The 25,681-nt window shown below is 31.7% G+C and overlaps 1 protein-coding gene across 10 annotated transcripts in view; it reads right to left on the bottom strand.

Annotated features, from left to right (window-relative positions):
• Nucleotides 1-25,681, bottom strand: part of LOC125065515 — an 83,328-nt gene that overhangs the window by 48,513 nt on the left and 9,134 nt on the right. The window contains exon 1 of one of the 10 annotated variants that reach the window (XM_047673190.1): nucleotides 15,925-16,426. The exons of the other annotated variants lie outside the window; for them this stretch is intronic. Within the exon in view, the coding sequence (XP_047529146.1) occupies nucleotides 15,925-15,981 (57 nt within the window). The 5' untranslated portion in view covers nucleotides 15,982-16,426. Of the gene's footprint in view, nucleotides 1-15,924; nucleotides 16,427-25,681 lie in introns of those variants that run through there. 10 annotated transcript variants of the gene reach the window in all.

The following is a 25,681-nucleotide window of genomic DNA, read 5'->3' as shown; positions in this document are numbered from 1 at the left end:
TAATATTATTCCTGGATTTTAAATACCTTATTTATGTATGCGGCGTTAGAATAACAAAGTGACTCCCGGAAGCAATTTCACCCGTAGTTTGACACGAGTTACGTAGAAAGATTTTAAATTGCTTCGAAGTACAAAAACGCTCACAGCATTATTATGAACTCTTTATATTTTAAACGGAGAACTTAGCGTACTGTACGTAAAACAATAGACAGTTAAGAAATTATTCACGAAGGGAATTAATTCGTTTAGTGTAAAGTCTAACGTTGTTTACAAATGAGAATGAGACTGTGTGTAGGGCTTTGTGAAAGCCCATCTGGGTAGGTGCCACCAACTCATCAGATATTCTACCGCCAAACAGCAATACCGGTTCCGGTTTGAAGGGCGAGTGAGCCGGGGAACTACAGGCACAAGGTATAACTACAATATTTCTAACTGAGCTAATGTTTATTTTTCCATTTGCCCGTCCGCCTACCTATACTAATAAAAAAGGGTTAGGTGGTTATGTAAAGGTGGCGCTGAAACAAATACTATAATTTAATTGTTCTATATCTTTCCCGGAATACTTCCAGGGTCTAACTGCACCTTTAATCCAGTTTGAACAGATTAAAATATTTACGGGTAATGTTATCGAGGGTATTAACTTAAAGTTAAGGCGGAAAGGAAGGGGAGGTGCATTAGTTACCTGTGAAGCGGTGGGTTTCATTATTTTACAAAGATATTTTAGATTAGTATCTGATTAACTCTTTGTGTTTAATAAGTAATGGTTAGGATTATAATATTCTCACCGAAAAGTTAACCTTCATTTCGTCATACTCACTGAGGTCCTACACAAACTCCATAAGGACAACATACAAATCATTGTAAATATATAATATGCTAGTGGTAATGAAACCGTAACTTTCAGCTAAGAAGTCCATCATGTCTGGTAATAGGCGAGATGAGCTGCTACATTTCTAAATTTAACTTTTCGATATCTACATTAGCAGACTGTAAATTTCCCACTGCTGGGCTAAGGCCTCCTCTCCCTTGAGGAGAAGGTTTGGAGCATATTCCACCACCCTGCTCCAATGCGGGTTGGTGGAATACACATGTGGCAGAATTTCGTTGAAATTAGACACATGCAGGTTTCCTCACGATGTTTTCTTCACCGCCAAGCACGAGATGAAATAACACAAATTAAGTACATGAAAATTCAGTGGTGCCTGCCTGGGTTTGAACCCGAAATCATCGATTAAGATGCACGCGTTCTAACCACTGGGCCATCTCGGCTCATATCTATAGAAACTTATTTTATAAATGCGATGGCTACTGTTGAAATTTTGTATAAAGCAAGCAAGAACCTTTTTTTATATGTAACAGCTGACAACCGATCCCTAATCCCGAAGCCGAGAGCGACAACTAGTATGTAATAAATATACATCGCATTTTAAACGACAATTATTTGTTTATAAAGTGTGATTGTGTAATAAAAAATCCATTACGTTCCACAGAGGGAGTGGCATTTCCATATGAGGCAGAACGATCGCCGCCGAGATAGGAACTTAAGCGAAAGCTTTTCGTTGCTTCACTACTTGTTTATCTCGTTTATAATGTTACACAATACATCGCGATTTAAAAAGTAAATGTCAAAGAAAATTTACCACGTGCGTGTTTCATATAAGGCTGTCCGGTGTCCGGCTTTAGCCTAACATGCTTTTTACGGTCGTGTCCGGTCAGATATTTACGTGTCCGGCCTGTCCAGCTTTTATTAAGTATTCTGTCAGAAAGAACAAGTCAATACCGAATATTATAAAAGTTTATACATAAATTTAATTGTAGATTTGTTTGGATAGATATAACTTCATAACCGTATTTTCGGCATTTAATATGTATCGCGCGAGTTTTGTTTTCAATATTTATGCTAAATTTAAAAATGCTCTATTTTGCTCTTTTTTTTAATTTTTTTGTTGTATCTCTTACAATCTCTTTTTACGTCATACCAGTAGGCGGGCAGGCAAACGGCTCACCTGATGGTAAGTGGTCACCACCGCCCTTAGACATGGTACTGTGAGAAATATTCTAGTCAGTAAAAGGTATGGTAAGGTGTTATGTCCCTTATAACTCTAGTTACACTGACTCTCTCACTCTTCAAACCGGAACACAACGATATTGTGTATGTTTGGCTGTGTGGCCATAAAATATTATATTATCGGTGTATGGTTCCTACACAGGCGGACTTACAAAAAGCCCTATCACCTAGTAAACTCTTATAACTTAAACCATACACTCTTATTTATTTACTATAGAATTATTTATTATATTGTGGTTTGATTCAAATTAAAAGTTATTCAAGACATATTATTATTAGATTAAATTTCCCTCAGTAATCTTAATATACTTAGTTCCTAAAAGTTAAAATCGACGTTGAATTTTTTTTCAAAATAATATCTATATAAGTATCAAAATTTATTGATGACTATAAAGTTGCTTACTTTAAGCCTCCTTAAAGATTCACATATGAATCAAAACTTTAGCTGAGAAGGTATCTTTTATAAAGTATCCATCTACGTGGTAGAATTACAAATTACCTAATCATCAATATATCATTGTACCTTATAAATCAAAACAATGAGCAATCTTTATAAAGTATCAAATATGGTCAGACAAATCGACGACGGGATATTAAACTGCCAAGCGGGATTATATCGTAAAGTTTAGCCCAGCCATTCTATAACAACGCTCTACTCACTAACTTACGATACGAATGCGTATATATTTTAAATGTTACAGTTATAATTATTATAGCTAATGTCCCATATCACTTTCTGACATTTCGCGGACGTCATCTGCGGTGAGTTTCGAGTTTGTACCTTTATAGAATAATTTGATAGTTTTGTTATTGTTCATTTATTTGAGCCAGTCAATAAAGCCCGTGAAGATCAAGTAATTAGTATCATTATATTTTTTACAAGTACAAATCTTAAAATAAATAAGGTACAAAAATCATTCTTTTTTGTTAATAACTTTTTTTTCACTAAACAAAAACGGTTGAAATTTTAATACAAAGTAAGTTATAATTATTTACACCTTCTGTTCAATTTTCAACCATCTAACAATTTTTTTCACAAAGTTATAAGCAAAAACGCTTTTTCACCCTCTCAACCCCCTAGCGATCACCCCAGAGGGTTGAAAATTGTATTTGTTATTATTTTAACGCCCGAAACCACATATAAAAAAATCGTAATGATATTAATTACTTGACCTTCACGGGCTTTATTGACTGGCCTATTACACAACCACGACTAACGACTTTAAAATAACTAATGAACTAAATTAGTGATAAAATTTTTTATTCAGCTTGGTGAATAAATTCGTAAATCTAAAAAGGAAATGGTGCTGGTGGTTATGGAGAAACTTCCATCACGCCATTCTAATGGTTTGGTGGAAATAAATGTGGCAATTGTATCCGAAGTATGCAGTTTAATTCAATCTATCTTTTTTTTTCTCTGAGAAAACATGAAGAACTTCTTATAAATAAAAATTAAGCATGAGATCGAAGTCATTGGGTCTTGATGTTGACACCCGTTATCTTTAGTTAACAATTCCTATCGTTATGGGACAGATATGTTGAGATAGGTTTACACATACATTCATTAATAGTAGTTAACAAATAGTTATTATAGTTTCTAGAACAAAATAATTGTTTACATTTTTAGCATTGTTTCCCATTTCGTATACAGATTATCGCGTTAGTTTTTCGTCATTACCATTGAATCGAATTACAATAGTTGCGCATCCATGTATGCATGAAACATTTCGAAGTTCTCACCCGTTATTCAGAGCACGAATACAATGACCAGCATTTCTGTTTAAATATTCAAAGTACTTGAGTTTTATAAACTCTGCCGGTCGTTCACTACAAAGATGTAACGAAATTTCGTTTAAAATAATGATTTCGGATTTCTTTCGCACGCTCGAGTTATTTAGATATACTAAATAAATATATAAAACTGAAATTAACTACTTCCACGATGTGTGGTCCCACCAAATGTGGGGACAACAAAATATTTGCATAAACAATAATGAGCACTAACATATTACGTATTTAATTTTGTTGATATATTAATAACAGAAACGGACTTAACGTCATGTATATATCTCCGTGGAATTGTAAATACCGTTAGATTGTAATCTATCTCGCGAGATCGTAAGCTGCCGAAATATTGTGAACGGTGACTTAACACAAAATAAAACTTCAAAAATTTCGATAGTTCATGATATTTCGGTTAGGTTAGGTTAGTGTTTATATAATTTAACTGAAATAATGCACTTCGAATAAAAAATGCGAAAACCGAAACATAAAGCCTTAAATTGTAAGCATAATTTTACGGTGACATTGCAAATAGCTTGTAAATAATCAACAATTAATTATAATTTTGTAAAATACGTTATACTTTTGCCAACGTAGTTTGAGTTTTACTTATTTCAAAATTCAGGGAAACTTCCAGCACTAGCGTTCCAAAATCTGTAGTCTGGAATCAACAACCCTAATTGGTTATTGCTTTGATTGAAATGTCAGTCAAAAATGTATAAAAAAAAGTCGTAGTAGCGTTTCATACTGTACATGAATTAAACATTATGATTAATTATAAAGCTTACTGAAAGGCAGCCGCTCTTGTTTTTATAATTAAATAGCCTTGAAGTGTATACGTATTAAAATAAGATTATAATATTTGCTTACTTTCGTTTAGTAGCGATTCTAATGTTGCAAACTTTAGGTAATCAATGCAGACGACGTGTGAAATGTATTATATATATATATATTTGTGTCAATGATATTATAGGGAAACAAATTATTTAGAAATGAAAATGATGTGCTATTTTTATCTTTGTTTCTTTTTTTTTTAAACATAAATATGTTAGCGATCTGGTTTACTATTGATTATTTAAATCTACTGAGATTTTTCCGTTGGGTTATTTAGGATAAATATTGTCATTCCCGAAACTGTGTTTTGTTATCATTACTACGTCATTGTTTATCAATAATAAGTGTAAAGCTTCTATAATAATAAATAATGAAATTTTTAAAACTTTATGGTAAGTGTTAATCTAGATGTTATAACCTTACTCAATGTACCTTCCGTAATTACACAACCTTATTTCCCGTTCAAACAGAACGCCAGCGATACAGAGTATTGTTTAGCGGCGAATAGTGTTGAGCAGTTGAACCCACCAAAACGGGCACAAAGCTCTACCACCGGAGTAACGATTTTTATCGATTTATCCTTCCCATGAAACATTTAAATAAAGTACTGTAGAAATCTTGCCCTTTACTAATTTTATAAATCAAATGTAACTTACGTTCGCGTGTGAGGGAAAAGAGGAGCAGGTGTTAGATACCCTATGTCCTTTTTGGTACCCCTAACAATGTGTATGCAAAATTTAATGACGATCGGCTTAAAAGCGAAAGGGTAACAAAGAAACTTAATACGTTGCGAATTTATGATACCAAAATGTAATATGTAGATAAATTAAATCAAATTGAAATGAGTATAATATGCTTATATATTTAATACCTATTAAAAGTTACGACACTACGGACTTCGAGGTGCCAAATAAGACATTTGCGTCACTTGCTGAGAGTCCATTGTTTCGAGGCGGCATCCGTCTTGTGCCATATCTGTCAAAGATAGGTATCTACAACTACACATAAAATATAATGTAGATAACTACTCAGCAAAAACAACAAACAACAATTCCTAGCTAAGTCCATTGTTATAAAGTTGCATAATATTAAAATATGTTTAGATGATGTGTATTAACTGATCATATCTCGTTATTAAGAAAATTTCACACAGGTAACACTAGAAACTGTTCTATTTTTAAGTTTATATTTATTAATAAAATTCATGTTTAAAAGAAGCTGAGCCAACTTCGTTAAAAATTTCGTCTATTGTTATTTTAAAATATCAGTATTTTTGTTTCGATATGATATATGAAATTATTTGTATGATTGATTTTTTTTATTGATGAGATATTATCTTCTTGGATTTTACATTGCAATTGAAAAAAGACGCACTAGATATAGATTGAGCAACAATTTTGGTTTAATGGTAACGTTGAATACTTTTAGTTATCAACTTTATAAAACCGAACCGCTTAAAATGCTATTTGTTTTATAGCACCCAGAGAGTCAAATACTTTTTGTAGCCTTGTATTGCAAACTTTTCTCTTGGGTCTACTATCGATATTTTGTTGACTAACCTCGGGTCAAGGCACGACTCGTAGTGCAGTACATATTATATGATGTAATAATATTAGTATAGTATCAAAACAAGTAACATATTGTAATTAATGATTATGATGAAACAAAAGCATATTGAATACAAATAAATACCAACGATTGTGCTTACGATAACATGGTTACTTAACTCAGATGTGTGTGTGGGCAACATTAGTATCACTCATCACTCATGTTCAAAACATGTGGTTCTCTCTACATTGCACATTGCAATATATTGAAAATAATATCGTTATTTTTACCAGTTATATCATACTGGGTTACTATATTATCGTTATTTAAAGTAGTAACTGAAAGTTTTTGTGTTACGTTTACGGTACAAAAACGTTAACGTCTAAACGTCACAAAAGTACATGCGTCATCGAAACTTCCTAAATGTTTTTATAAGGACGCTTTTGAATAACGCCTCGTATTCGAATCTACCATTCATTAGCAAAACGGATAATTTTTTTTTAACATAACCTGACATTAGTTGATAAAACTTATATATTTTTTAAAAAACAACAATATACTAAGTTGTGATTTGTATATTGAAAAAAAAAGGGTTTTAAAATTTTTAAACAGTATATCTGTATTGAACTTCCATGCAGGTTTATAAAAATACGTTTTTACTTAATTAATAAAAAGTTATACATATATATATATATATCCTTCCTTTTGAAAATTCATATATATTTTAATATTAGAGTTTATTACAAGAATTTATGTATCAAATAAAGATATTCTTTTTTCAAGTTGGCTCATTAAAGCACTTTTGAATCTTAATGTTACAGTGTTGAATTAAATGTAAACTACCGAGTAGATTTTACCGAGAAGAACTGGCAAAAAACGTAGTAGTTACTCTTTTCACCATTACAGTTAATTACAGAGTATGTCAGTTCAGTACAATTAGATTTATGTATATCCTGCCTAGAAATCAACAAAAACTAAGTCCACGATTCTTTATCATTAATATAATTTTGTATTGAGTAATATGCCTTATTTATCAGTGATTTTTGTTTCATGAGATTTATATTTGTTTTAATTAAAAATATCCGTAGATAGTATAATTTCGTTAACCATTTATGCATTTTATAATAAGTATACATTATATTTAAACTAATGCTGAAAGTCAAATGCAAAGACCACGAGAATGAATACCGGTTTCTTTTCTAACAAACTTTGTAATGATTCACAAAGAAGATCTGAAGCTGACCCTCGGGTCAAAGAGAGCAAGTTGTCGTGCTTGTCAACTTTACGTTATTAATACAAAGGTTTATGGACACGAAATGGATGTTCTGCCTTTGAAATTTTACATTACGATAATATAAGATGTATAATCATGTATAATCTATAGTTTAAAGTTTATAAAAAAAATAATGTTGGTTTACATTTTTTTACATACAAATTGCAGCCTGTAAATTTCCCACTGCTGGGCTAAGGCCTCCTCTCCCTTGAGGAGAAGGTTTGGAGCATATTCCACCACGCTGCTCCAATGCGGGTTGGTGGAATACACATGTGGCAGAATTTCGTTGAAATTAGACACATGCAGGTTTGCTCACGATGTTTTCCTTCACCGCCGAGCACGAGATGAATTATAAACACAAATTAAGCACATGAAAATTCAGTGGTGCCGGCCTGGGTTTGAACCCGAAATCATTGGTTAAGATGCACGCGTTCTAACCACTGGGCCATCTCGGCTCAAAAAAAATAATGTTAGTAAAAATGGAATATTGATATTGTTTACTTCGATAATAAGATCTTAAATTTCACTTAAATATTGTGTTGTTATAAAAAAATAATAATAAAGGTCTTATATTATTCAACATGTTTGATATTTTATCAAAACAAAAAGCTATTACAATAACAATTTCCTTAATAAATATTCAAAGAATAATGAGACGTTTCGTAACAATCGGACAATTGCTTGCGTTAGACAACGTGTAAAAAATCCTACGTTAAATTTAAAATTAAGATACAACAATTCATGGGAAAAGTTTCACACAAGCACTTCATTGATATTGTATTCAACAAAAGCCTTCACGGCCTATCAAAGTTCAATGTAACGCTTGAGATGAGATCGTAAACCCTTTCATAGACATAAATAATGATCACGATTCTAATAAGAAAAGCGAAAGCTGTAACAAATTGTTGGAATCGGTTATCGTCGGGAAAATTGATAGTATTGTAAATAAAAAATTAAAAATAACTTTATTATTCCTAAGAGCAAAGATGGCGGAGTGGTTAGAACGCGTGAATTTTAACCGAAGATTGCGGGTTTTACCCCGAGTTTAATTTGTATTTATAAATCACAACGAGTTTGATGTTAAGGAGAATGTTCATGAAGAAACCTGCATTTTTAGAGGGAAAATCTGCCGAGTGTCTATCCAACAACCCGTATTTAAGAAGCGGTGGTGGAATAAATTCAAAACATTCTCTTCAAGAGGTCTCTCCTACGGTGGGATTTGCAGTCTGTTACTTAACTTTTTTTTTCTTTTTTAGCTATTTAATCACAGACAAACCCACGCGAATTATTGAAGCGCATAGTAATAATTTTGTAATTAACGTAAGATAATGGTGAGAATTGTTATTTATTGTATTTTAATAACCTCGACTTCCATCTAAAACGTATTTTTAGTACTGATCCGTTTTAAAAATAATTTTAACTTTATACAACGTAACAGATTAATAAGTTATTTAAATAAAATTACTTACAAAAAAAATATATCTATCTATAGTTAACGATTTAAATTAAGATAAAAATAGTATTAGTAATATTTTTGAGTAGAAACATTGAATTTTTATAATTTTCTATATTAAAAAACAAAATCTACTTCTTTATATTAAATCTTTGTTCACTTTAGTAATATTTTTTTATTTGATTGCAGGTATCAAACAACATGAACTAACGTCACTAAGAAAATGACAACATAAAAAATCTCCCTTCGTCTGGACATAACGGGAGCAAGAAACGCCCATTACGAGCTTGCCTTAAGGAACGATGTAATTTTATGTTTAATACTCACATAACAGGTAGGTGAAAAGACATGATCGTTATAACCACGGGAATAGGTTTCATATTGCAATACAATATTTTGCTTAGCTAACTAGCTTATTCATAGCTTTAACACCGTAATGATAGCATATTTCCACGCTGTCTTTGAGTTAAACTTGATACTAATTGTATTGTGATAAAATTGTTATATTGCAAACCTGGCTAATAAAATGAATCCTATTCGACATGTTTTATTATAACCTTCCTTTTTATAGTTGCTATTATTAATTAGAAAGGAAATTAATTATACTAAACATTTAACCTGTGCTTATAGTCCATGTTCTAAAATAAAACTTGTATTTTTAAAACCTCTACCCAAACGTCACACCGACAATAAGTCGGATTTAAGCAAAGACATCAAAGACTAGATATTAAATATCTTCGAATCTAAGATGATATTATTATATCCATACATTCTTACTGTAATTACACTGGTTCTAGGTAAACTCCAGGGTACACCTTCGATCGTTCGATCTTTTTAAAAACAAATTTTTTTTTTTCTGTCGCCAGCACCAAAACCGTAAGCGAAATTTTAAATGATTATTGAGAATAAAACTGGTGTTAAGCTTTACCCATACAAACTAACTATACCGTCTAAAACTAATCAATCGAACATTAACGCCTTAATTGTAAGATTTCGAAACGTTGATTTGTAATCGATAAATGATTAGTGAATGTAAAAGAAATGAAATCATATTTTACTCATCTGTAATAACAAACCAGTCCTAAGATTACTCAAGCCCTGTAACGGGTCTGGATAGCTGTAATAAATTGGTTCTGACGGTTAACGAATACCTCACATGATTCAAGTCCATGATTCTTTAGAACCGAACATTTTATACTATGGCGAAAACAAAATATGAAATAACAGCCCATAAATGACCCACAGTTGGGTGAGAACGTTCTAATTAATGACAGTGTAAATGTTAGTACAAATGTATCATACGTGTGCCAGAATTTAGTCCAATATATTAAGAACTTAACAGGATTTGAACCAGCGAAGTTTCGAATATGACAATAAAAGTGTTGTCTACCCAAATTTTTTTTTAAATCTATTATTGTTTTAAGAGTTTCTAAATTCTTGCCCCAGGGCTGTACCACTGATGCCAAAATTCGTCCCAGTTCGGTTGTGATCAACGTACTCCTCATTTGCACCATCTTATTGATTAAGTTAGTTTTTAAAATAAAAAACTGCATTGTAAACTACACAAAATATATATTATAATAACTATATATCATGTTAAAATGGATTGTTATGAACACTAATTTTGTAAAAACTATTCATCATTACACGATCAACGCTAATTGGATTATAAATTCACGGCCGTAATGCGCGTTGAGAATCGCGAACGGGCTCAAAGCGGTAATGATCGCTGTATTACACGATTGGCACCCGACAGGTGTGAAATTTGTAATGCTATCATTAAAGATCACAAAGAATCAGGGAAAGCTATAACAGCGTATTTTATTCTCAGGAACATGTATATTTTCTGATAAGATTGACGCAAATGTTGCAGAAGCAATAAAATAGTTTGTCACCGTGACTATACTCGTAGATAAACTCGTATACCAAGCATTATTATTATTATTATTATTATTATATATCGGTGTACCAATTACGTCAGTGGGTAGGTTAGGTTAGGGTTGTTCCATCATAAAGTTTTCATTATTCTCATTAATAAAATTTAAACGTAATCAAAATGAGCGATCCTTCAATAACGTTCAACCACAAGATGGTTGCTCCCTTGACGTTTCAACAGGATACAATCATTCTCTAATTCACTAAAAATCAATAGTATCGATTGACGACTGCGCCATAATCTCGCCGTCAAATAAATACAATACTAACACAAAAATGCGATAATTCTTTAACAATGTATGTAAATCACTCGTGTCTTGCGTTTAAGTTTAAACCTGAGGCTATACAATGGAAGGCATGCAGTTTGTTTCATGTGTCTCCGTTAGGCACAATCATAGGCTACGCCATTCACCATAATTCATCTACCGGGCCCCACGTTCACACAATTCCGAGGTACCCTAATCAAGTAATTTGATCCAAGACGTTGAAATACCTAGTATTTTCTTGAAATTGCATTTGCATGTATAAAGTTTGCGATGAGTAAGATAATATCAACGATTGAGATCTGCAATGTTTATATTTAAATAGGTAGCAATAAATTATTTTTAAATATGTATAAATTATTATATACATTTAGGAAGATTTTCATCATAGCTTGCATGCTATTCGGACGAAGCCGCGAGTTTGGCTAGTATTGAGTAACGAAAAATGATGTACTTATGATCTTTAATGCATAATTCTAACTCATTTTGACAAGAGAAAAAAGTTCAAGAGGTAATCGTTAAAGTCGAAGAGGCATTTGTCCGGCCATGGGGAATAATAAATAGCATAAAAATAAAAAGAGTTCCTTTCACGTTTCAATTTTTCAATTCATTAATATCGCGATACAAGTGAAAGTCACTACGCACAGTCGACAATCAATTTTTAGAAAAATAAATCGTTTACACGTCCATAGTGAGTTTTCTTTATTTAAAGTCTATTAATAAATTTGAGAACTTTTACAAATAGTAAACCAAAATAGACAATAATTCTATAAATGGTGAAAGTGTCATCTATTTTATTGAACATCTGTGGCAGTCAAAAGAAAAATCAATTGATAGTCGAACTCATAAATACTGATTCTTTTAAAAACATATAAAATATTGTTCGGAAATTTTTCAAATTCAATGAACCACGTAAATATTAATATTCTAAGACAGTACCTACACTTTGACCTATTAACGAAGACCAGCCGTGGTGTGGTAAAAATGTCATGAATAGAAAGACTATAACGACACTTGCGTGATGAATAACATTTAGCAAGGCTATCGATGAATAGCCAAACGCTTATTGTGGTGAAACGATGGCGTAATTTATTCTTGACATTTAACACCTTTTGAAGTAGATCCAGAAGTTGCGAATAGTACTTTCTAGAAGTTCAATTATAATTTACGGCGTCTCTAATCTATCAAATGCCATTGTTTCATCCGATTTTTTAAATATTTATTTTTATGGAAACAAGCAAAACCATCGGCAGACGTCTGCCATGTGTTATATACTAAACCCTTCACTGAAACGCAATGAATTTTCTGCTATTACTTTTACGTATATTGGTTCAGTGGTATTTTTATTTAGGTAATATATAAAACACATCGTCTCATTTATTAGTATAGTTTATGCTCCTTAAAAGACTGCCTTCTTTTTAGTGTTGTTTTGAGCGACGCAAGAATTTAAATCGAGAAACGTTATTATCAATTCAATTTCAAGAATATTTTATATATACCAAAAATATGGCCATATATATGTAGATAATGATATATTCAATTTCATGATCTTTATCATCTCAGCGGTAGTTCCTAATGATCTGGCTCATCAGTTGTTCATTACATATACCGTTCTAGTACAATGAATTTATGGTATGGTATATTAGAAGCTGATCAAAATAGCATTACTTCGTTCAAGAAAATGATTTGTTGACTTTGATTGAAGTATCTGTTAACTGCTTTATAATTATGTCCAAAATGTTAACTTAAGCGATGTTGGAACGATGAACGTTGTTTGAAAAAGTTAAAGGGCAGCGAGAACTTGACCGCGGTCTGTACCATTTTGAGTGCACACTCAAAATGGTACAGACATAAGAATGTTTTGGTATATTAAAAATCTTTCGATGATATTGAAGATCAGACAGGAGACAATGCACGCGAGGAAAAAAGGATACGAATGTGAGACATTAATCATTGCGTTAATTAAAGCTTACAAGATGGCGCCCTCGCCATTGTCGGTACACTTAATTTGATACTTTTGTTTCATATTTAATTTTGCAAGACTATTACAAACTTGTATAAGACAAAATCAAAATATACTGTATAATATATTATTTCTTTTACAAACTTTATTAAATAGTCTTTCTACAAGATAAAATTTAAAGAAAATTTACCATTGTAATGTAGATTCTGCCAAGAAGAACTGGCAAGAAACTCAGTCTCTTGTCAATGGTACCAGCAAATTAAAGTCGAAACTAACAAAAATCGAGTTTTTCAATTAACCAATTGTTTAGGAAGCGATGCAATGTTCAAGGCTTGATATCTCATCAAAATGAAACCCAGCTGTGGGTTGTTCTTCTAGCGCCAACGTATCGATTTATGATTACACACGTTTCCAGTGCACTGGGGTCGACACACATCCTGCACACGCTATGCGGATAGAAACCAGTGACCTATTATATTACAGGTTTAGCTTGAACTAGACCGTACTACTAAATAGCACTGTCAACATTTTGTTCTCCAAAACGTTTTTAATTCAATTTTAAGGCATGCCCGATCCTTTTAATGGAATTCTTATGTTTAGATTTTCTGAAGAAATAACGGGTAGATCGCAGTTAAGATTACCTATTACATTCAATAGTTAAGATCTGAATGTTATTCTACGGTGGAACGGTTGTGTTTGTAAATAAACATGCTGTGAAAATAAACTATGCTGTAATTTATTCTACAATTGTATTACTACTGAATAGTATAGTTGTTTAATATTTCTAATATTAGTGCCTAATTAATCCTATAGAATAATTAAAGCCAAAAAAGGGATACCACATCAGGTTCCATGGCTAACAGTTTTAGAAGTGGTTAATATTTCCCATAGTAGCGGTGCGGGATACTTGCGTGCCTGCCTAATTTTTGTGTCTGCCTTTTTAATATAAAAAAATATAAATTATCGAAAATAGTTTCATGACTTATTGAAGGTTATTTACAAACAACCTGACTTCTTATCTTTAAAAATTTAAAAGCAAATGTTTTGAATACCTAAAGGCTAATTATTTATACCTTATCAGTTCCAGTAAAGAACTTGTTCGACATACTATTTAAGAATATTTACTTAATTTCAGACTTCTGACGGCTGACTCTGAAGACTGTAAAGGAGTCAACGTATACGAAAACTTTTGTTCGCTAATACAAGTATACTGCCTTTATTCCCTCATTTCCATAAGTTATAAAATGATGAGACAGCAATCTGATATGACAGAAGCGAGTCACTTCTAGTGAAGGAAGAACAACTTTATGTGTTTTCCGAGACACGAGAATGTAACACTGCCAACATCCATACTCCGGTTTTGCTACTAGAATTTTTTTGACAGATAACCTAATATTTTTTCTCGAACTAACTGATCTAAACTAGGATTAAAAGTCAGGGATCTGCGTGCCCCTAAGCAATCTTTTAGACCAGCCAGGTATAATATCACAACCACAAGTATGTTGGTTGGTTGGTCTCCTCGGTAGACCTGTTCCCATCTAACAGCAATGCTAAGTTAACTTGTTCCCATTTAGACGAGATTAAGATAGTGCTGGTACTATCTTAAGTCAAATAGAGGCGAGAGTAATATCAATATTAGTGTCACTAATATTTCCAAGTATTAGATAATTGGTCGGGGATTTGTTGTTTGACTATTCCGGTTTCAAAATGCGTTATAGAACATAGGAGACAACTCTCGAAAGAAACACAGAGCAGGTCATTATGTTGTATAAGTATTAAAACATTTTATTAAGGAAATGTTATATGTAACCATACGTTTATGGTAAAGTGTAATTGTTATACTATTACAATAGCGTGGGTGCGTGAACGTTGTAAGATTGATTACCCACGATGCGTTGTCTACTTCCCTGGCTTTCACTTCGCTGCAAGAAACGTTATTGTAGAACACCTGTTTTACTTCTGTAGTACCATTTATATTACTATTCATCTTCTCATACTACGATGATAGGAAAATAAATTTATTTCATAAAATATTCAGTCTTGAAAAAATTATTGCAATACCACGTAAAACATCAAAAAGGTTTTATCGATTTATATTTAAAAATTGACGTAATTGATTTGATAAATCCACATGCAAACTAATCGTATGTTTGCATAACGAATATTATTAAGAGTGAATTTAAAAATCTATTCAAAATTTACACGGTCGCAAATTGTACTATAGATATTTTTAATATGTTGTTGGTAAATATTTAATATTTAAATAGTCAATTCATCAAGGTATATATTTATTTGCCTTAATGTCAATTTATTATAAGAACTCAAGATAACAAACACCGTTTAGACACTGTAGTTAGCTTGAATACTGTAACCACAATTGAATCAATAATGTCTCCGATTATTTCACCAGAAATAATACTAATATTTGAACAATGTGAATTGTTATCATGGAAGACAATCTTACTCAACCGAAGCATGAATCATTTAAAAAATTAAACAATCATTTAATTGCTGATTAACATTTATAATCATAATTAACAATAACAAAAGTTTTTAAACCAATTGAAAGGTACCAAAATAAGATCAGAACGTAGGTATGTATTGCACCATAGCGAAATTCGACGTCCATCTTGTGAAAATTTCGCAACTCCTTTTCACCGTTATGTAACCTTCATTTTTTAATTCAATAATAAACATTACAATAATTCCTCGATTTAATACAATACGCAGAGAAAGAGAAACGAGAAAAAAGATTGAATCATTGTTAATCGTTCTAATTTTATCTTTATTTTTTTCTATACTTACCATATCGTCGCACTGCGCTTCACCGTCCTCGTCATAGAAGATGTTGCAGTCATCCATCCCTGCTGCTGGTTGCGCAGGCCACACTAAGCCGGGTCCCTATACCCGTTCATCAATACGGCCACAGGGGGCCGGACAACCGGCATCCGAAATCACTATCACAGCACACCGGCACCGATTGAAGGAACAATTAACAGAGTAAATTTACGAACGACTTCAACGGGATAATCCGATGAGTCACGCAACAAATAACCGACTAAACTGCAACTAGGATCGAAACATAGGCGCGTAGGTGTCCCTAACCAGCTAAATCGGATCTAACGAACTGGTGGAAACGATGTATGTTCAATGACGATTTTTTAAGCACTGACTAGCGAACGATAAAAACAATTGTTTGAAAAATGGTTGATTGACGGTTTGTGTTTTTTGTTATTCAAGGGCGATCCGATGAACGAGCTTGATTTTACAGATGATGTTTTTTGTGTGGAACTGCGTAGATAGCCGTGTCGCGGTCGAGCGGAGGGTGGCGCGCGCACTCCGCCGGGGTGCATTGATCGAACATCTACTGCGCATGTCTTCCCTAAGAATTTCTCGACTGTTTTGACATTTACTCGGCCAGCCTAGGGTCACTTGATACTAAAATGTAGCCAATGTCGCCGTGCATTGCGGAGCACTTGACATTATTTCGTGACTTTATCACGATTGAGGGAATTACCTTTATTTAAGAATTCCGTTATAAATAACATAGCAAACTTATTATACACTAAAAGACAATGTGTATAACGTTTTATTCTTGTTTTTATTAGCTTTACTTTAAATAGTTTACTCTCAAACGTTTCTAAGAAGAAAATGTTTTTCTACTTCCTATTGTATAGTTTTATTTTATAGTAATCTCGAGGTACTAGTAACACGATTTTATTTTCTTTTACACATATGTAACGTTTAAAGTTAATAAATATATAACAATAGTTTTATATTAAATAAGTTTTTAAAATAAAATAACATATATATGCATTGGAATTATTTTTTGATCTAATTAGAATGTACAGAATGATGTGCGAAGGTGGTTAGTATGAAAGAGTTGGAACGTAGCAAAACTGTGCCAAGGCACTCGGGACCAGCGGCCATTCACTACGCTATGACTCTTCCTTATTTACAACTGAGAATAACTATCGTCGCAGAAATGTTTACCAAAATACTCTGATTCTTGATACCGTTTTTAATTGTGTCGATGTTATAACTGACTGTAATTTTGTAACGGACCTTGTATTTGATACAAGATTGAAGATTACTAAGTAAATAAAGGTGAAAGTTCTTTAATGAAAACACATTGGTAATTCTAACGTCTGTGTAATTTATCAATGCTGTTGCCGGTTGTAGATGCTGTTACTTACTTGCCAAGTACCCACGTCGTGATCAAGGCTCGCTTTAGGGATATGAGGTTGTATGACATAATTTAAGAGATAAATATCAAATCAAATCAAAGTTCTTTATTCAATATGGAATCATTACACTTACTTATTGATTGTCAGATTAAACACTAACACCGCCTACTATCATTTATTCTTAAATATTATTATTTCAAATAAAATTCATTTATATACCACTTTATATATGTTTAATAAGGCGACGTCAAACGGGCATCCCTACGACCCGTAAAACTTACCAGCGTCCTCGACTTACAGATACCTAATGTAATATCTAAGCTTTAAAAAGCAACGAAAGTCATAAAGTAGATTGTGTAAACGTTCACTTTATAAAATGTTTTGCATTTTTTTTTTATGAGCTCATAAATCACACCAATTAGATTACGTTACCAAAGTCGTGACAATGTTATCGTTTTATTACAATATTTTGTTCTTAACTTATGGTTTTTAGTTACTATAATTGGTCTCAATTTCTCCACCCGATCGTTGAAGTTTTTAGGAACATAGCCTCTTTTTAAAAACCATAGAATGGTTTTTAAAAAGAACTTTTGACTGTTGGCCTATGTAGGTACGTATGGGCCTATGCATATATGTAAATATGCGTTTGAGAACTTTTCTTTATTTATATAAAAATATTGCATACTTGGAAATATGCTACCTGATGGTATCATCCACTACATGGCATATTACATATTATTTAGTTACTTCAAGCCAACAATACTAAGTATTACCGTTTGGCGGTAGATTATACGGCGGTACCAACCCAGACAGGCTTGCATCAAGCTATACCACTAAATAGTTCTCTAGTCTCGATTTAAATAAAAAGGATGATAATATTGATTTATAACTTATCTCAACCAACGCGTTATACCATAAATTACAGCAAATATTGTAGGTATAAATCTTGATATTATGAATAAGGCGAATATTTATTTATAAAAGTGTTCAAAATTAATTGGAAGCATTCTTGTTTCAGAATTATAAGACGTAGTTTGTAGATAGGAAACTATTCGAATTCGTATTTTTTTACGTATATATGTATATCGTTACTGAAATAGTAGCTTTGTTTACATTTTGTCTGCCTTAAATTTAATCTTTCTATCTCAGAGAAATCATCACGTTACTCATCGCATTTGTAATTTTGTAACGTTGTCTATGAGCAAGTCAATAATATACCGTAGAGCACAATATAACATGCCCCGAATGTACAAATACATCAGTATTTATAAAGCTTTGAAAACAGTAAGTAACTCTCTTTACAACAATGTTAAAGTCAAAGGTAATTGACAAGTTTTTCCTCCGGGAAATTTCAGTTCATGTAGAATTCAGTCTGGTACAAATACAGATGGGGCATACATGTAACAAAAAGTAAATATATTTTTACAATAAACACACAACAAATGTTTAATTAATCTATATTCAATTTACTGCATGTCATTGTGTTTTATTATATAAGATCTAAGTATATATTATTACTGAATGAAGTATTCCTTTCTTTATAAACAAAAAAAAAATATTTTGAGTTGTTTCTATGTTTGTGTGCCGAACTAGTTCCATTCCACATTTTTTTCTTTACTTTATTATATAAAATTAACGATGTATAGAACCTTCACGATGAGTAGGAAACGATACTCGAGGCAAGGATCATATAAGTTTTTGATGTTGGTTTGCATCGGTTTCATTGAATAAATCAAAATAATTTTCTTCTCTCTCCGTTTTCGTTATGTAGAAACAAGTATTAGGTGTAAAGGATTATAGCCATAATAAGTTTAATATGTGTTATATAATCTAAGAACAGTTCGTAAGGTTTCCGCAAATATAGAAAACCTTGACAATATATGCAACAAACTCTTCCTTATAACATAATCACAAATCTTGAAACTGATGCTTTAGGAAAATGTTCTTTATTTTCAAACATTAATGATTTAATTGCCTTGAGATACGAGTGGAAATACTGTTTTGTTTTTATTGTAACTTTTATTAAGTGACACAATATGACTTAATTTGTGTTCATTCGTGTGATTCTGCAGGAACATTCCCAGGACACTCATAACACATGATTATAAGTTATAACATTCTTATTTGAAGTATAAAATATAAACGAATATTAATAATAGCGTGATTTGTTTTATTTACGATCCTATTATTCAATTCAATTTTCAAATTAATTCGATGCAGCTAAAGACTCGAGTTTTTTAATAAATCTATAAACAAAACGCTCAAGTCATCAAAACTTTTTATTGTTACCATTAAAAACGACATAATCTATGAAACGCTATAAGCTAGTTAGTTTAATTTTAATAATTTCAAATTGAAATGGAACAATACTTTTTTTGTAATCATTTTATGTAATGCCACTGACTTCTTCATTGCGCTTCAATACGTATAAAAAGCTTACGTGTAGCGAGAAATGCGTATTTGTAAAGATGTTTGTGTAATGAGCGGGTCCGGTCATTCCCTCGCCGAGGGACCACATTCCTTTGGGAGCTGAGACCTGCGTCGGAGTCACGTCAATCCGACTCTTAACTACTGTTTTAACTAACTTTTCATCAGCATGCGTAAGTTAACTATTCGTGTATCAAGAAATAACAGTTTTAGATTCTTATTTAAAAGCAATAATATAACGCTGTATTTAATGTGTTGTTAAGGCATATTATATTTGTACTTATTATTAACATTAAAATTTCGTATCGTTTTGTTGATGAAATGATGTTATTAAAATCTCGGTCATTCATTGGTCATACAATTATTTTATAAACAAAAAATTTCGCAATTTGCGATCTTCATTTCAAGATCAGCAAATTATGCTCCGGTACTCGAAAATCTTTTTCATTCGGTTTTGGCAACCAATTTGAATTTCGATCTAACCATGTTCAACAAAACCGCAATCGAGATGGCAACATAATTATTATGGTTCATTCTTTGTTGAATGAGTGAGTCAGTCACACGATGCGCCATCTCATTCGTGAAGATCGTGGTCGTGTGCGTTTTGTAATGCACGTTCGACATTCGATGACACATTACAGATTAATGATAATGTGCGTAAATACCTTACTAATATTATAATAATAAATACGATTGTTTCAATGGTTGGATGTTTGTTACATACACGCCAGAACGGCTGAACAGATCAGAATTCAATTTGGCACAGCGTTAGATTATAGTCTGGAATAGCAATGGTTACTTTTTATATTCCCTACCCCTCACCTCCCCTCTCACGCAGGCGAAGTTTCGGACGGACACTAGTAGAATAAATATTTTTTTCATCACTCACATAAAATTTGATTGAAATACATTATTCTGCGTATTATTTACACAATTCTTAGCAATACATTTTTTTATAAGATTCTGTCCAAAATAAAATTAATTGTATAAAATATACACTTATAATATAATAATCATCATTTGGAGTAAAAACATACACTTCACTTGTTGTGTTCTCTAAGTTTTTATACTTCGCTACAAAAAATGTAATGTTTTTTATAAATTAAATTGTCCTTGTCGTGATATACAAAGTGCAACGACTAGGAAGCGGTTTGCCGATGAATGATACTCAACTCGTCAGCGTTTGTAAGAACATTCAAATGTATCGCGTGGGTTACTCTCGAAGAAGATTGAGGTATGCAATAAAATTATACAAAAAGCTGTATAGTTTTGTTGTAACACCTCGGACCGGTTACGTAGTCAACGCAGGCGGCATTCGTGTTCGGGCATCGTATAATTAATTAATTACATTCCAGCGCAGGCGCACATCGTAAGGTATGTGTGCGTGTGTACAAACAATTTGTTTGCGCAAATGCGGAGATTCGCTTTGCGATGAGATTTTCAATAAGATTCACACATTTGATTGATTCATACATATTTTCTTATAATTTATCTAACAAATGCACTCATCATAAGATTAAGTGTTAACATAAGAATTTATGTTAACTCTTAATTTTATTTTTCTTGTAAACAGAAAATTATCAGATTGTAGATTATATAATAAAAACTTAAACAGTTTTCATCGGTGTAGCGTAGAGCGTAAGCACAATTGGTAATATAAAATAATTTTATAATGTTTATGTATGTACCAAAATACTACATTGTTAGTATATGATCCGAGACTCAACACGACGTATTCCTTGGTGATAAGGCATTCACAATCTTCGTGGGATCTCTCATTAGTTACTCTTTTTCACCATTTTTATTACAGAGTATGTCAGTATAATTAAATTTATATATATCCTGCCCAGTATAATATAACATCCTAGTTTCTGATTGTACATGTGGTACAGGTGATAAAGAAAGATACTCATCACAGTTCCAGTGACTAATTTAAATATGTATAATACAACAACAATTCGGATATATAATGCATTATTTCGTAAAGATTTTTATCAAATCTCAAGCTATTAATCAAAGTTTTGTGAAATTGTTTACCCGACCGAAACGGCTTTAATTTTTATTTAAATCAACTGTTACATGGTATTGTCCATAAAAATAATCTTTATAGTTTTCAAAAATTACACGCACTTATAATAAAAAAAAAACAACAGATATAAAATTAAATTTCCAAAAGGTCATTTTTTTCTTATAAACAGAAAGGGGCGCCATTCACAAAGGGATTGCGAGTGAAAGGAACTTGAAAGTTCTTTCATTACATATATTATATCCAGTGGTATCAGTTCCATGGTGATGGTGAAGATAAACGCGTTTGCTTTTACTGCCTTGAATGGGCTGGGCGTGTTTCACTTGGTGACATAAACTGACAGCCGTGCGAATCTTGCACTTACAACTGAAATCTAATAGCTGTATTTATTCACCTATGTTGTTGCACATATTTGTTACTTATCGTGTCTTCTTGTAGTCAGAAATAATTTTGAAAGTTGCACAGTTTACCCAATAACAGTGTCTTCTTATTTCGAATTTCAAATCAATGATGACAAGCAGTAAAAAAAAGACGTTGTTTTTTGTGTCTTTTATTTGTTCCACAGTGATCGCAAGTGAAAAATCAGCTTTTAACTTAATTTAAATTTGACAGATGAACAAGTTATTTGACATTGGATTCGTTTTGTCGTAGGCGTAATTAAAGTGGTTTAGGCAATGACGTCAAGTCTAATGCCACACAGTCGTAGATCATTGTATCGAAATTTATTAGTTTTATAAAACGGTGTTATTATTTTTAAAATAAATTAACTTTTTAGTGACTTACTTTTAATCGTATTTTTTCAATTATTTATGTGTCTTATGAGTTACGATAGACACTTATTCAGACGTAGAATGCCTTGAAGTACTTAATTAAAAAACAATTTAAAAATACCAACCTAATACAGAGAAAATGATATCATTAATATATGTTTTAAAATAAATGCTTTTAATATATGTCTAAACTACCTAAATTGATATTGCGTCTGATAAAACTATAATTTGACAGTTTTTGTCAGCTCAGCTGGTAAGAAAGTAACTCTAACAATATTATTACATACTTTATAAGCGTGTAATTTAGAATAACGGTAGTTGATATAGTCCAAGCGACTTACAAGATAACTTCATAAAGTTTATACAGCACTTAGAACGAGTACCCAGACGTCTTATATGCGAGATACAGATATGGGAAGCCAATACGAACACCTTGATACGATTGCTATTATTTATAAATTACTATAAACTGTAAATTTAGCAACATAACACTTTATATGAAATAATATGATTAACGTTCATAAACATCATTATTTACGTGATTAATGCAGATTTTCACGATGAATACCTGATTAATTCTTCTTAAAAAATACCAATCCTTCTTATGAATACTTTTGTTCGTGGGTTTTCCTGCCACCATACGGGTTCTTAAGGCGCTAAGTGCTGATTGAATTATATTATGTGCTTAGCATAAAAACGGCTAGACGGCTCTTACAACACCCACTAGTTGAGGGGTAGGTTTGTTTCTACTATATTATTCTCTAAAAGAAAACACATGGCTAAAATTACATTACATATTTTGTCTGTGTATCGATAATATATATATATATATATATATTTTTCGCCTACGTAGGTCCCTCCGATTAGGAATCCAATTTTACTTTTTTATGCCCTTCGTATATTACGTCTTAAGTAGACCATCCAGCCCTCCTCCATCAGCCCGAAGCCAGTTTCCCAAAAAAAAATTTTACCTTTTTTTATTTATACATTGTATATTTTATTTAAATAACTTAAAAATATATTTAGTATAATGTTTGTTTTTTTTTTATATTTATAGTTTATTAATTTTATTAGCTATATTTTTCGTTCATTGCTCGTTCGTACGCTCTCACCTTATCTGGTTTAACGAGAAGGATAAGAACATCTGCAATATTATCCGGCATGCATAACTGCACAGAGCTTTCACTTAATCTATAAGATCATCTCGATGGTGTAGTGTTTTGCCATCTAGTAATTTTTATTTAAATATACGTTTAGAAACGACGAGATAAACATGCGAGGAAGATATTAAAATATCATTTATTTAAATAATAATTGAAAGAGATAATACCTTATAGAATTGAAATATATTTTCAATTAAGGCATTTGCTTGCTTGTTGACTTCCAGGCAGGACACATACATACATATATAATTGTATTTAACTAACATGACTGTAATTTTAGATATTAAAAAGAGTAACTACTGAGTTTCATGCCGGTTCTTCTCCGTAGAATTTACATTCCGAACCGGTGGTAGTTTTGCTTTAAATAGTTTGTTAAAAGTGCTTGTAAAAGCCTACTTGAATAAAGTATATTTTGATTTTGATTTTGATATGAACCATAATTAAATACGGCTTAAGTATTATTAGTGAACACTAATTAAAAGGAAATATTTATATGAACACATTTATTCTCACGTTAAAATTGTCACGGAACTATTGCAATTAGCGCGGTCAAACATGCAGATACAGACGGACAAAAAATCTTTAAACTAACTTTGTTTTATTAAACAATTAATAAGAATCGTCTTATCTATTTATAAAACCATTTAATTTGGCAACACACCTATTTAACAGTTTCATTATAAATTTAATTAATGGTGTTACTTCAAACGTTGTTTACCAATTATTTAATTAATAGTAATTGCACTCTTTCTGTCATCACAGATTTGACGTTTGAACGAAGAAGACTGTCACCGAAGTGCTCGAAACGTCGGGATGTTAAAATAAAATAATTAATATACGCGATTAAATCCGTTAAAAAACTAGTTTTAGTTCAATGTGTAATAATCGCGAAAATCTAAGACAACATTACCTGACAAACTTTTTTAAAAATAATAATATGAAACCAAAATTAGAATTATCTAACTTTTATACTTTTTTAAACTTAGTGTATTTACTTCCTTTACCATAAACATTTAAATTCTAGAAAAAAAAAGAAACTTTTGAATGAACCATTACAGTTAATTCATTGGAACTTGCACGGAAGTCAGAAGATTGCAATGCTATTTATTTTTGTCTGCAGACAGTGCAATTTATACCGACTAAGCTTAAGCCCGGAGCATAAAAAAGTAAATACTTGTTAACTACGTTCAAAAACACATTCGTAAACCATTTGATTTAAAAAAAATAAGCGTATAATTATTACGGGAAAATTCGTTAAGTAAAATACTTAACTAAAAAATAAAAACTAAAATAATATTATTGTCTTTTGTTACGTAATCACAACGGAATCGTAATTATTCTACTCGTAGTAAAATCTATGGATATGTTATAAATAATATAAAGTTCAATGTCCTGACCAGTTGACTATGACGCACATCTTTAATAACAAATATAGATACTTGAAATTTTTAGAAGACCTTCGTTGGAGATAAGTATTGCAGCTCTGTATGTAATGATATAGTAATTAATGTTATAAATTCAAAAGTAAGTTACGAGTTAGTGTTTGTTAGTTACGCTTTCACTTTTCAATTACTCATACATAATTAATTTTGCATACACGTAGTCCGGGTTACTGAAAAGGGCACAGGGTAGGTACCTAACATCTGAATTCTGACCTCACCTGACAAGCGGTCGAGATGCGGGCGAAAACTACTAAATAGTTCAGATGAATTGTAACCCCAATTTTCAACTTTATATCCAAAACATCAAATTTAAAATCCAATTCTGATTAGAAGCCAGTATAATAAGAAGAAAAATGCAATAATTTAAGTATATGTTATTAGTTTTTTTGCGGACGAACACGCCCATCTCAGTAATAAAAGTACTGTTTTGTTTTATGACAATTATTTGATTTACATTTTTTATAAACTATTTTTTAGTTGAATTATCATTGAGTATGCGGATGTAATTGATATGAAAGTGAGAACATAAAAACCGGACTGAAAAAAG

Source organism: Vanessa atalanta, chromosome 7 (genome assembly GCF_905147765.1).
Source record: "Vanessa atalanta chromosome 7, ilVanAtal1.2, whole genome shotgun sequence".
Lineage (NCBI taxonomy): Eukaryota > Metazoa > Arthropoda > Insecta > Lepidoptera > Nymphalidae > Vanessa > Vanessa atalanta.
Note: the sequence above shows the minus strand (reverse complement) of the source record. Positions and strands in the feature narration are given on the sequence as shown.